Source organism: Psilocybe cubensis, chromosome 9 (genome assembly GCF_017499595.1).
Source record: "Psilocybe cubensis strain MGC-MH-2018 chromosome 9, whole genome shotgun sequence".
Lineage (NCBI taxonomy): Eukaryota > Fungi > Basidiomycota > Agaricomycetes > Agaricales > Agrocybaceae > Psilocybe > Psilocybe cubensis.
In genome coordinates this window covers 476,412-489,244 of record NC_063007.1, presented here as the reverse complement: position 1 = coordinate 489,244, position 12,833 = coordinate 476,412, and the positions used below count along the sequence as shown (strand labels likewise).

The window sequence follows — 12,833 nt, the reverse complement described above, 5'->3', positions numbered from 1 at the left end:
GGATTGCTGGGAGGATGTGTGGGGTATTTAAGGAAAGAATTACTTGGCCTTGCCCTTGAGCCGCGGCGTGTCTCAGCACAATAGACTCACGGCAGATGCTCGGTAATTTCTGGAAATAAAATAAAAACATACGAGCTCATACGAGTGACTTTCTTGAGAAAAAGAGAAAATCAGACGGAAGAGAAAATCGCTCGTGAAAGATGCTTTGTTGACCTGTTCCTACAATGCTAAATATAGTGCGTCTATTTCTTTTCTGTGTTTCCTTTACACAAAGCACGAGGCTGTGGGTGAATGCCATTTGGCAGAAAATAGCAAAAAGGCTTCAAACATCTGGATACTGGATAAAGTTTCTTTCATATCCCGTTTTTTGGACGGACAGTGGCGCTGTGGGTCAAGGATTCTGTTCGGACGACATAAAAAGACGCCTGGTGATTGGGGTAAATCTATTATCATAGGGCTTGGACATCACGATGCAACTTATTACTATGTCAAGCCTCGGCTTGGTGAAAAACTTGGGCGGTTAATTATAGAAAAACCTGTGTGGCCACTTTCGCGATTCGGGCTTTGCGCTCGGAGATAACATGTCCATATGTGCGGACCTTGGTTCTTCAGACCGTGACGCGATATCTTTTTTTAAACCAAAGAATCCGGAGGAGGAAGGTGCATAATGGTAGCAGTGAGCAATACCCCAAGCCCCGTTTTCAATGGACTAATGGTGTTGGGAAATAGTTTATATCTGTTTCCGGTGCCGTCTGCGTGTATATAGGAGCTTGGAGCTTTTTGGAAGCATGATGAGGGGTGTTGTTTTGTCTTCTTGGCCTCACTAGCATGTGCAAGCTTACATTCTAGGAGTGTGTGCGTGTGCCTCGTCAAATTTAAGTACTGCCATTCATTGTCAGCATTGCTATTTAGTCTGTTATATCTTACCACTTTTCGCACTAATTGAAGCGGTAGAAAGGACTGGATCGTTATACTTTCGTTATCTCCGAGCCAAGTGCCCCAAAGAATTTATTATCTTGTGTGCAGAGCAGAACTTGAGAGAACCCCCTCGTTATCGATTTCATCACAGTTCATCAAGGAGGAGTGGAGATCCGTGTTATTTAAAATTAGCGCCATGACTCAGACGCCGCCCCGCATCATTGCAAGTGACAAAACGCACGCAAAACCAAGTCCCAAATCTCACAAACTGAACCTTAGTCATGGATCCGAGTCCCGAACGAACGACCTGCCCTTAGTTAACCAGCGTTTAATTTTACTCTCGAGGCTTGGCATGCTCGCACTCACATCATTGATAGCACCAGCTAGATACACGTACTGCATACGTCTAATGCGTGTGCCACAGTTTGAAGGCTGACCACGGACATTGTCAACCCCCGCCCCTCCCCTCCTCAGATCCGTTCCTTCAGTAGCTGCATTTCCTTTCTACATAATAGGTAGTCTTGGCTCGTTCTAGCTTTAGCTGAATCCTGAATATTGGGTCTTTGACGCCGCTGGCTCAGTGTCCCGATATTCTGTGTAGTGATATCTGGCATTGACCTTGTATTTCATCGGCTTGCATTCAAACTGATTCATTCAACCATCGACGTCAGGTTAATGTTCAACGAACGTCATCCATCCACCCAACCATGACGCACTCTGCCTCATCCTAGCTCACAGCGCCTTCTCTGTAGTATCTTGCCCTCAACCAATCAGTAGATCACAAGTAATCGACAGGGCATTTTTGACAGTCTGTGGGACTCACCAATTTGATTGAGCGCACGCACGCGTCCCACGGGCTATACTCGTATTAATGTGCTCAGGGGAGCTCAGAGCTCTTGGTCCGAGTCCGAGGAGGTACCTAGATGCACACACACGCTATAGCAATTGTACCATGACTGTATAATGGGTGTGTCGCGAACAAGGCTTCCCAGTACATTTATCCATTTTGGACTTGTGCCTCGGATTGTACGGTGGACATCAAAGGTTCAAGAAACAGAAGGAAGTGAACCGTTTACCCATATCAAGCAAAGTAGGCTTCTATCCTATCTCATTGTCATTATTCAACTTCAAACTGGGAGCTGAATCCAAACATCCAAGAATCCGACAACCTCTCAAAATTCATATCAGTATGGATAGCCGGAAGTACCAAACATTGTCCCTTGCTGTTACATTCGAAAGCTCCTATGCGATGCTCACGTCGATAATGTTACATTTTTGTTTGTATTAGAACCAACTAAATTCCTCTAGAAAGTGTGTATATAGAAGTATTTATATCACTCGCCTCTCAGTGTTTTTTTTCTACAACAGCGTGCCATTAATGACCCACTAGCAGATTACCATGTTGTATTCAAAAGGGCTTACTTCCCGACGCCCGTATCCCAACGTCCATCTTACCTTGCCGCGGCTGGGAGTTATCTCCCTCCTTCTTTGGGGTAATGCTCCGCACTTTCATCGGTCGCTTACGCCCTCGAGAGGAAGCCACCTGCTAGGAGACCTACTAAAATCACAAGACACGACGCACCAAAAATGAGAGTGCTGACTTTCATTTACTACGGTACATACAGCAATTTTTACATACATACATATATACAAAAAGGAAAAGGAAAAGACGAATGCTGGCAGATTGCGTCGTTTGGGAGCTTGAGTACTCTGGGGTAGCAAAGTAGAGGGAAGTATACGATCAGGATATACTTCGACGTTTGCGCATTTTCGGGAGGAAACAGGGAGAAGGGGGTAAAAACAAAAAAAAAGATGATCATGAAAATAAACAAAGTAGAACGAAGAAACGACAATCGATGATGATGATGGTTGGTTGAAGAGCCAATATTTCGTTTGATAGGGCGGCTGGCTAGGATGTGTGGTGGGCCATATGTGAAGGGCAGGTATAAATATGTTATTGACGATTGACGATGAAGAAAACAGTTGTCTTTTTGCAGCGGATGCGTTTGTTTTGCGTTCTATCAGGACGCCAGGGTGAATTTTGGTTGCGTCGCGTTGAAGATGGATTGTGGGACGTGGGATATGGGGATATAAAGAAATTTGGATAGAAAAAAAAAAGAAAAAACGAAACGAGGCTTGACTAGTAAATACAAAAAATAAAAGAGAAAGAGAAGGATCGCAATATCAAAAAAAAACTATGCGGCAGGTTGGTGCTGGGAGCAGCAACCCGGTTAAAAAACTTGACAAGACATTTTGGAAAAAAAAAGACACAGACTCAAGGAAAAGAAAGAGAAATATTGAACAACAAACAAACAAACAAACAGGGGGGAAAAAGCAACTTTTGCCACCGCGAAAGAGGAGAGAGTGTGGCGACCGCGGCCGTACAAATCCACAGGCAGTAGGTATTGGTATTTGGTAGCATGGGGTATGAATATGAACGAGGACGGCGTGGGTAGGGTAAAAGTTGGTATGCGCAAGGTATAGTATGGTATCTCCATGAAACAGAGAAGAGCGGGGTTTCATCACATCGTAAAGTGTCGTATCCATATTCTGCATCTCGTTGCTTTTGATTTTATTTGCTGCATGGAGGAGGGCTGGAGGTAGAAGAGAGAGGGCTTGGGCAAGGGTTACATTTTAACAGTTGTTATTTTTGTTCAGCGATTCTCGTCGACTTTGGCAAAACATCGATATCGTCGCTGTTGTTGTGGCAGTCGTAGGTGGGTAGTGTAAAGCGGGGTCGATGTCTTCGAATTTGAAAAGAACCAACCCCCCGACACACGCGAGGCGCTCACGTCTGCATACTCAACCCGCCAAACAGCGCCTCATCATCATCCCTCGTCTCCTCTTTCAACTTGGTCCCATTCACCGTAACCACACCCACACCGCCCTTGCTATTGCCATGCACATTCTCAGCATTACCGCCCCGCCGCCCGCTCCCAGCACCCCTCGTCGACGTCCGACCACGTTCCTTGGACGAACCTAAAGCTAGCGGCCCGTCGCGCGTAGCGTGATCGTGGTCACCACCACCACCACCACTACCACCACCACCACCACCATCATCGTCGTCGACGTCGACGTCCATACCCGTGCCTCCATCGTCGCCGTCCCCACCCTCGCCCTCACCGCCTCTGCCTCTGCGTCCCTGGTCATGCCCCTGATCCTGGTCCTGGTCCTGGTCCTGCATATCAAGCCCCATCATATCCCCAAATCCCATATTCATCCCATTCATCCCATTCATACCCATCCCCATCCCCATCATATTCATATTCATCCCCATGCCCATGCCCATACCCATCCCCATATTCATCCCCATCCCCATGTTCATGTTCATGTTCATACCCATCCCCATCCCCATATCCATGAACCCATCTTCGCCATCTCCATCTTCATCAGCGTCGTCGCCTTCACCTTCACCTTCTCCTCCTTCGGGCATACTAGGCAGTCTAGCACCGGAACGGAACGATTTCTTGGTGTTTCCTTTCCCGTTGCCGGTGCCGTTGGAGGTAGATTTGGAATTGGTATTAGCATTGGAGTTGGAGTTGGAGTTGGAGTTGTTGGCGTTGGAAGCACTGGAGCCAGAAGCAGACTCCGAGTTACCCTGATACTCATCATGCAGCATCATCTCCTCATCCTCATCTTCCTCCTCCGCATGACTCGCCAGCCGATGTTTACGCATCGACAGTTTTCCGCCCGCGTTACTCGAGTTTTGGTTTTGTTCAGAGGAGGAATCTGATGGGCTGCCGTTGGCGTTGGCGTTGACGTTGGAGGCGGAGTTTGAGTTTGAGCTGGAGTTGGCGTTAGCGCCGCGATACGACTTGAGCTCCTGCTCGAGCTCGCGGTTGCGCGCGCCCTGCGCCGTAACGAGCTGCTGAAGATATCTACACCACAAACACCTCAGCTCAGCAAAAAAAAGAAAAACGCAAACAAAAACCCACCTAATATACTCAACACTCTTCCTCAAAATCATCCCCTTATTCGCTTTAACAACCCCTCCCTCCTCCTGTCCCCCTGCTCCTCCCGCTCCTCCAGCACCCGTAGGCGTCGTCCCTCCATTCTCCTCTTTAATCCCCACCACACCATCCTTATCCTTGTCCTTCTTATCAGACGACGATTGGGATTGTAGTGGGAGAGGGAGGAGCGGATCCGAAGGGTCCAGAAGCCCACTTGGCGAGGCGGCATGTGCGGATGGCGAGCCTGGTAGATGTAAAGCGTAAAAAAAAGCGTAAAAAGTGTGTTTGTTAGCTAGCCGTCAGAAAAAAGAAAAGAACCCCCCCCCCAAAAAAAAACAAAAATCAAAAATCAAAAATCAAAGAAAAAAACACTCACCCGCCCCACCCCCACCACCCCCCGACACAGACCCATCCAACATACACTCCGGAATCAACGTCGCAAGCTCACTAATCTTCTCATTAATATTATCCCTCCGGCGCCTCTCAACAGCATTATGGCTCTCCCTCCGCCTGCGCCTCTTCTCATTCGCAAGTAACGACTGTTTGTCCACCGCCGATGCCCCTCCTGCTCCTGCTCCTGCTCCTGCGGCGGAGGAACCTAGCGCGGCGGCGGAAGGGGTGGATGAGGGTGAGATGGGTGATGTAGCTGTTGGACTCGTAGCTGTCATACCCGCAGACCCGACTCCAACTCCAACTCCGACTCCAAGCCCGAGACCGAGACCGCTCAACCCAGCAGAAGGCAACGAAGCAGGCGAAAGCGGCGTCGCACCCAACCCCGTCGCACTCGCACCCCCACTCCCACCATTCCCATTCCCATTCCCATTATTACTATTATTCCCACCACCGGTCCCTGAAATCCGGCCCATAGTCATCATCCCCATCCCACCCGCACCGCTCGAGCCAAGACTAGACGGCATACCCATCGAGCCCATCCCCATCCCGGAGCCGAGCGGCCCGAGCGCGCCCATGAGCGGCGAGGCAAGCATCGCGCTCGGAGGCGTCATACTCAGCCCGTACGCGCCTGCGCCTGCGCCCGACGCGCCGTTCCCATTCCCACTTGCACTCCCATTTCCTCCGCCGTTGCTGGGTGATTGGGCATACGCGCCGAGCCCGTAGTCTAACGGACTCTTCGGTATCGAGTGCGAAAGCGAGTGCGAGTGCGAGTGCGAGTGCGAGTGATGGTGCGAGCCGTGCCCGTGGCCGTGTAAAGAAGGCGACTGAAGCGCGAAATCCATCGGCTTGCTCATACCCATCGACAACGAATGACTATGCCCATGTCCATGTCCATGGTGCGACGACGGCGAGTGCATACCATACTGATGCCCATGCCCATGTCCGCCGAGGATGGGCGAGTGTAGAGTCGACACCGGGGGCAGACTCAGCCCACTTCCATTTCCATTCGAGTTGCCGTTCCCGTTCGAGTGCGAGGAGTTGGAGGTGCTGTTACCATTCGAGATGGTGTCGCCTAGAGAGGACGACGGCGGGCTGAGCCCGAATGGCGTGTACCCGCTCGAATGCGAGTGCGAGTGTGAATGCGAATGCGGAGAATGCGAGAGGTGCGGGATCGGATGGGTGTCGGACGGTGTAGGCAGCGAGTACTCCGATGCGCTATACGTAAAAAATGAGGTGAAGAAAAGAGGTTAGTTTTGAGTTTTGTTCTCGAAAACGATATAGTGAAGATGATAGGGGAGCTGAGAAAAAAAATCGAAAGTAAAAAAAAGAAAAGAAAGAGAGAGAGATAGGGGTCAAGGGTGAGAGAGATAAGATAACCCAAGCGTAAGATCTCCATCAGACGATACGAACAAATCTCGCGTTGAGCACCCCGACCACAAAAGCGAACACCAACAACGCATAAACCAACTCATGAATATGATAGTGGAATGAAAAGAAAAAAAAAAAAAAAACAAAGAAACGAAAGAGAGAGATAGGGAGGGAGGGAGATAGGGGTACCAGCCATCATCAACCCATCAAGCTTAGAGATAAGATAAGATAACCAAGCAAGATTAGATCTCCACCACCCAGCATCACGACGATGCGAATGCGAACGCGAACCAAAACCTCATACTGAGCACCGCCAACGCCAACGCCAACCCGGGTAACAAAAAGTCCATCCCTTTAGCTACCCCCCAAAACAACCAAAAAAAACCCAACCCAAAAAAATCACCCAGCCCACCCAAAAACCCCAACCCCCAACCCAGAAACCCGACCCCCCTCCAAAACCAATCCAAAAACCACCCAAAACGCAAACCACCCAAAACGCAAACCACCCAAAACGCAAAACCCACCATCAATACCACCCAAAACCCTCAAAACCACCCAACCACCGAACCCCTCCAAAACAAATCCAAACCAAAAATTAATCCCCCCCCCCCCAAAAAAAAAAAAAAAAAAAACACACACACAAAACCTCCAAAAACCAAAACACTCCGAAAAAACACAAAGAAAAAAAAACACTCACGAACTCCCACCAACAAACCACCCACTCCCTCCTCCTCCCCCATTTCCCCCTGCCCCATTCCCTCCACCCCCTCCTCCCGCACCACCTCTAGCAGACCCCGGAATAACAATAGCATGCGGTCTCCCACCACCATGATGCGAATGCGAGTGCCCATGATGAGAATGATGAGAGTGGTGGGGATGATGCGAATGATGCGAATGCGAATGTCCAAAAGGCGGCGGACTCGTGCTGCTCACGCTATTGTTCCTCCTCGTGCGGGTTGTCCTAGCTGGGCCTATGGAGGTGTCTTTCTGCGTCGTCGTCGTCGATGTCGAAGTCGAAGTCGTCGCGGTTGCGTTTGACGAGGTGGAAGTAGACGACGTTGATGTGGTGTTTGATGTGGACGTGTTAGCAGAAGAAGATGCATTGGAGGCGGAGGAAGCAGCAGCAGACGACGAGGAATGCGAATGCGGATGAGGCGGCCTCGAGCGCGATCGCGAACTTGCACCGCCCACACTCGGTGTCCTCTTACTCCCTCCATTGCCCCCCGTCCCCGTCCCCGTCCCCCCCGTACCCATGCCACTCCCCGCAGCACCATTCGTCACTTCAGCAGCGCCCAAACTAGGCGATCCAACTCCAACTCCAACGTTCATCCCACCCAAGCCCATCGCACCGCCCAACCCCATGCCCATGCCCATCGCACCGCCTAACCCCATGCCCATATTCATCCCACCCATTCCCATCCCCATCCCCATGCCGTGCATAGAAATAGGCGACGGCGTATGCCTGCTCCCGCCTCCCCCTCCTCCTGCACTCGCACTCGCACTTCCACTCCCACTCGCGCTAGAATGGGGATGATCAAGCGGCTCATACCGCATCGACGAGTTAAGCGCCGGAAGCGTCGAGTTGAACTGGTACTGTCCCCCTCCCACACCTATTCCACCATGGCTATGGCTATGGCCACTATGATGCGAGTGGGGCGCGGAAATATCGAATATATTATGCGTCGTACCCGCTCCATACTTCCCTGTCCCTCCTCCTCCCCCTGTCCCTCCCGCTCCTCCATTCCCACCTCCGCCATTCGTAGCGCCCAAACTCCCCACTCCAACATCATCCCCGAAATGCGACGACGTCGACCCAAGCGACGCCGACGTACCAGAATGAGAGTGGGAATGGGAATGAGAATGCGGTGCATGAGAATGAGGAGGAGGCGATCGATCGCCCATTAACGAAGCGAGCTCGTCAAAGTCCATCGGTGCGCTGTGATGCCCTTGTCCGTGCCCTTGTCCGTGGTGGGTGTTATGGCCGTGGTGGGAGTTATGATTTGTGTGGTGGGAGTTGTGGTGGGAGTTGTGGTTGTGATTGGTGTGGTTTGTGTGTGTGTTATGGTGGTTATGATTGCTGTGGTGGTCCGATGAGAACTTGCGGCTGATGTGTCACACCGTTACACACATGCGCATGCGCGGACGCGGACGCGGCACCGGATGCGATGCGGGGTAGATGAATGGATGCAGTGCGGGGGCGGGGTATTGATTGTGGGGGCGGGGAAAAAACCCAAGGATCGATGATCGCACAGAGCAGAAATGCGAAGAACGGGAAGAAGGGGGGAATATATAGCATATACCACGGCACGAAATGGCATAGATCGCGTAGATTGACATGTCATGTCATGTTCGGATGATGGTTGCGTTGCGTGGTTTTGATGCGTATCGTAGTCGTAGTCGAATAATGGCGGCCGAATCGATAACGCAGCACAGCGGAGCGGACGATCCAAATCGAATCCGAATTCAAGGAAGGTAAAGCCAAAGCCAAAGCCGGAAAAAAAAAGAGAGGGAGGAGTCTCAATATCACGTCATATATCACAGAAAAAAGACAGAAAGAATAACAGGAAAAAAACACCCAGCGAAACGCCCACAAAATCGATAAAAACGAAAAAAACAGTCGTAAATCCGAAAAAAAAAAACACGGAAAAAACACCCAAAAAAACGAAAAAAAAAAAACACGCACCCCTCTCCCAAATACGTATGCGCAGGCATCCCAAAGATATCATCGAACCCATCCCCTCCTCCTCCTCCTCCCCCTGTCCCTGTCCCCGCTCCTCCCGCTCCTGCACCTCCTGCACCTCCTCCTCCTCCCGCGCCTACACTTTCACTCTCCCCCGCACCAGACCCGGAAACAGACCCGGAACCGGCACCAGGGCTCCCTACGCCCATCTCAGATACGGGTGTAGGTGAGAACCCTTCTTGGCGGATTGTCGAGGGTTTGTACGAGTTTGCGAAGAAGGACATTGTGAATGTGAATTCGTTGGGTGTGGGTGTTACGTGTGTGGGTTGAGGGTTGTGGGTTGAGGGTTGAGAATATGAGAGGTGTGTGTTACGTGTTGAGTGTGTGGGTTGATTGTGTGGGTTGTGGGTTGAGTACTGAGTGTGGTACGTCGAGTGTTGTGTTGAGTGTTGAGCGTTATGGTGGGTTATGTCAAAGATTCAAAAAGTGAAATGAAGTGTGCTGTGGTTGCGGTACGACTGGACTGTGCTATGCAATATCGAGTCGGGTCGAGTGGATGTGGTCGTGGATGTAGACGCAGACGTGGTGTGGACGTAGATGCAGACGAGATACAACCGCGTAGCCGCCGGATAGCTTGACCGTTCGTGCGTGCGTGCGTGTGTGGGTGTGTGCGATGATCGCGCAGGGGCCACCGACGACAGGAGGCGATGCGGGTCGAATCGAATCGAATATGTAATGCCGAATCCGGATACGGAATGTGGAATGTGGGCGATGGAATCCGGGTGCGGATGCGAGTTATGGAATGCGGTGTGGAATGGTGAAAGCGAAGAGGAGAGAGGGGGAGAAAAGCACGCAAATTCAATCAATATCTGCGCGGTACCGGATATCGTATCGTATCAGCTATCGCAGGCCACGCTCGCGTTGCGTTCGAGGAGGACACTATCTCGCTGACGAACGACGAAGAACACGGACAGCACCAAGGAACGAGCACCAATGACCAATGAACGAAGAACGATGACAATGACACGAACGATGACAAGGACCAGACGAACAGGTAAAAAAAGGGAAACCGAAACCCCGGCCGACAACCGCTTCCATCTATTACTTATACCTTCCACTTCTACTTCCATATACGAATATACATATACGTATATACCAAACCGGTCACCCAACCAACCCAACCGACCCAGCCAGCTAATCAACCCACACCCAAACCACAAACCACACAAACAATACTAATACTAATACTAATACCAGTCTAATACCCCAACGACATCGTCAACTTCATCTGAGCAAAATTCCAAAATCATCTCCAATCTCATCTCAAACCACCCCTCTCCCCTCCTTCTTCCCCTCCTTCTCCCCTTTCCCTGCTTCCCTTCCCTTCCCAGCTTCCCCAACCAACAGGGGTACCAGTTCCGGGGTCCCAGTGGTCAAGCCGGAAGGGAAAAGAAAGGGGAAAGGGGGGTCCCATCCACATGCGGGGAACAGGAACGGGGAACGGGGAAGAGGGGAAGACGAAATCTCACTCGAATCTCAAATCTGGGCTACACTGGACGATGTGGGCGAACGAAAGTCGAACCGGTTCATTCGCTGGAGGGACCTTGTGCCTATATCCGGACGGTACGTGCGTGTACCCCGACCATCGCGATCGGGGTCCGCGATCTCGTTCGTCGTTCGACATTCGTCATTCGGTTTTGATTATTTTTGATTTTATTTTTGAACTTTTGTGCGTATATGCGTACACGCACTGTACAGGCATACGCGACGCCTACGCGTTCGCGTTCGCATAGGCATAGGCATACACATGCGATAGGATAGGCTAGGATAGGATGGGACACGTATATGCATGCGATACGATACGCATACGCGTTCTCATAGGCATACACATACACATACGAATACGCATACGCATACACATCAAATGCAAATGCAAATGCAAATGCGATATGATAGCGTCTGCGCTCGCCTTCAGCTTCAGCTTCACCGCGACGCGTTCGAATGTCGAAGCCTGCGCGTGTCGCTTGCGTCACTGGCATTCTCGCTTTCACTTTCACTCTCGCTTTCGATTTCGATTTCCCTTTCACTCTCGCTCTCACTTTCACATTCACCCTCACCCTCACCCTCACCCTCACCCTCACCCTCACCCTCACCCTCACCCTCACTCTCACTCTCGCTCTCACTTTCACTTTCACTTTCACCCTCACCCTCACTCTCGCTCTCGCTCTCGCTCTCACTCTGGCTGGCGCCTATCACCCTCTTCCAACTGGCACCCATCTTTCCATCCTCGAGCTCGAACTCGAGCCGCGGCTGTGTTCACTATCCTCGATATCTGATAGTGTCCATGCCCTCTTTCGCTCGAACGCATGACACTCGAACTTGACGCACAGACAATCTCCTCGCGTCGCGTCATGCACGAGTCGTGAGTCGCGTCCCGAGTCGCATGGTGAGTCGCGAGTCGCAAATATCCACCAGCGCCGCCCCTGCCCGCGTATTAACTGCGCGTGCCCATGACTCTCTCTCTGTGTCTCGGATGATTCATTCGTTGGTTGAAGTTCGTTCGTTCGTTCGTTTGTTCGTTTCTTTCTTACCTGAGGGGCGCAGCGCTCAGCGTGCAGCAATCAAAGCTTGCTGCTTTCCCATCCTATTCACGCTCCCATTCACGCTCCCGCTCCGCTTCAGCAATAGTTATATCTATCACCGCCTGTCCCCATCCCCGTCCACATCCACATCCACATCCAATGCGCGATATAGCATATACGATATACGATATACGATATATCAAGCGCGTGCCAGAGGTCTAGACTCCCCTCTCACCCTACCATGATGAGCATCATCATTCAGCATCGATATTACAATCGATATTGATATTGATATTACCATCGGTATTAGCACCAGCACCAGCATCACCGGGCCTTCCCCTACGCCTGCGCCTGCGTGTAAGTAGAATATAGCACATAGCACATAGAGTATAGCACAGAGCTCATCGCGACTGCTAACAAGAAAACGACCTTACTGCTCACATTCGAATTCAAATTATAACACCCGTTTTCCCATTCGGGGATTTACTGAGTATCCCTATCCCATTCTATCACCTATCCCATCCTACCTATCCTATCCTCATTTATTAGCTTACTTATTAGCTTACTTATCCTATCACCTATCAAACGATGTCGTTTTCCAGTGAGTCCATGCATGTAAGCTCTACCGGGAGTGAGCAAGGGGCATAATGGGAAGGGGGAAGAGGGAAAGGGGAAGGAACATTGAAGCCCCGGCGTTAAGATTTTAACATTTTAATATCCAAATATCCACTTCGTAAATTCTGTAACATTTCCAGAAGGGCCGGGGGTAGCAGCTCCAGCTCCAGCTCCAGCACGCGCGCTGAAAGGGGACTGAACGAATTGGAAGGACAATATCCGACCGAGTCGTTGAACAAACAGACGAACGAATGGACCCTCGGTCCAGTCTACCCCCGACACAACGCAACGCAACGCAATGTATACAGAACTGTTACCTCGGACGCG

At 50.8% G+C, this 12,833-nt stretch overlaps 2 protein-coding genes across 2 annotated transcripts; both read right to left on the bottom strand.

The window, feature by feature from the left end:
* Positions 1–4,257: 4,257 nt before the first annotated feature.
* Positions 4,258–4,796, bottom strand: JR316_0009590 (uncharacterized protein; the record flags this gene model as incomplete). The annotated part of the gene is made up of 1 exon (XM_047895287.1): positions 4,258–4,796. A coding segment is annotated over one exon (539 nt), but the record flags the coding sequence as incomplete, so codon positions are not given.
* A 4,516-nt stretch (positions 4,797–9,312) lies between these two features.
* Positions 9,313–9,593, bottom strand: JR316_0009589 (uncharacterized protein; the record flags this gene model as incomplete). The annotated part of the gene is made up of 1 exon (XM_047895286.1): positions 9,313–9,593. A coding segment is annotated over one exon (281 nt), but the record flags the coding sequence as incomplete, so codon positions are not given.
* Between the last annotated feature and the right edge of the window lie 3,240 nt (positions 9,594–12,833).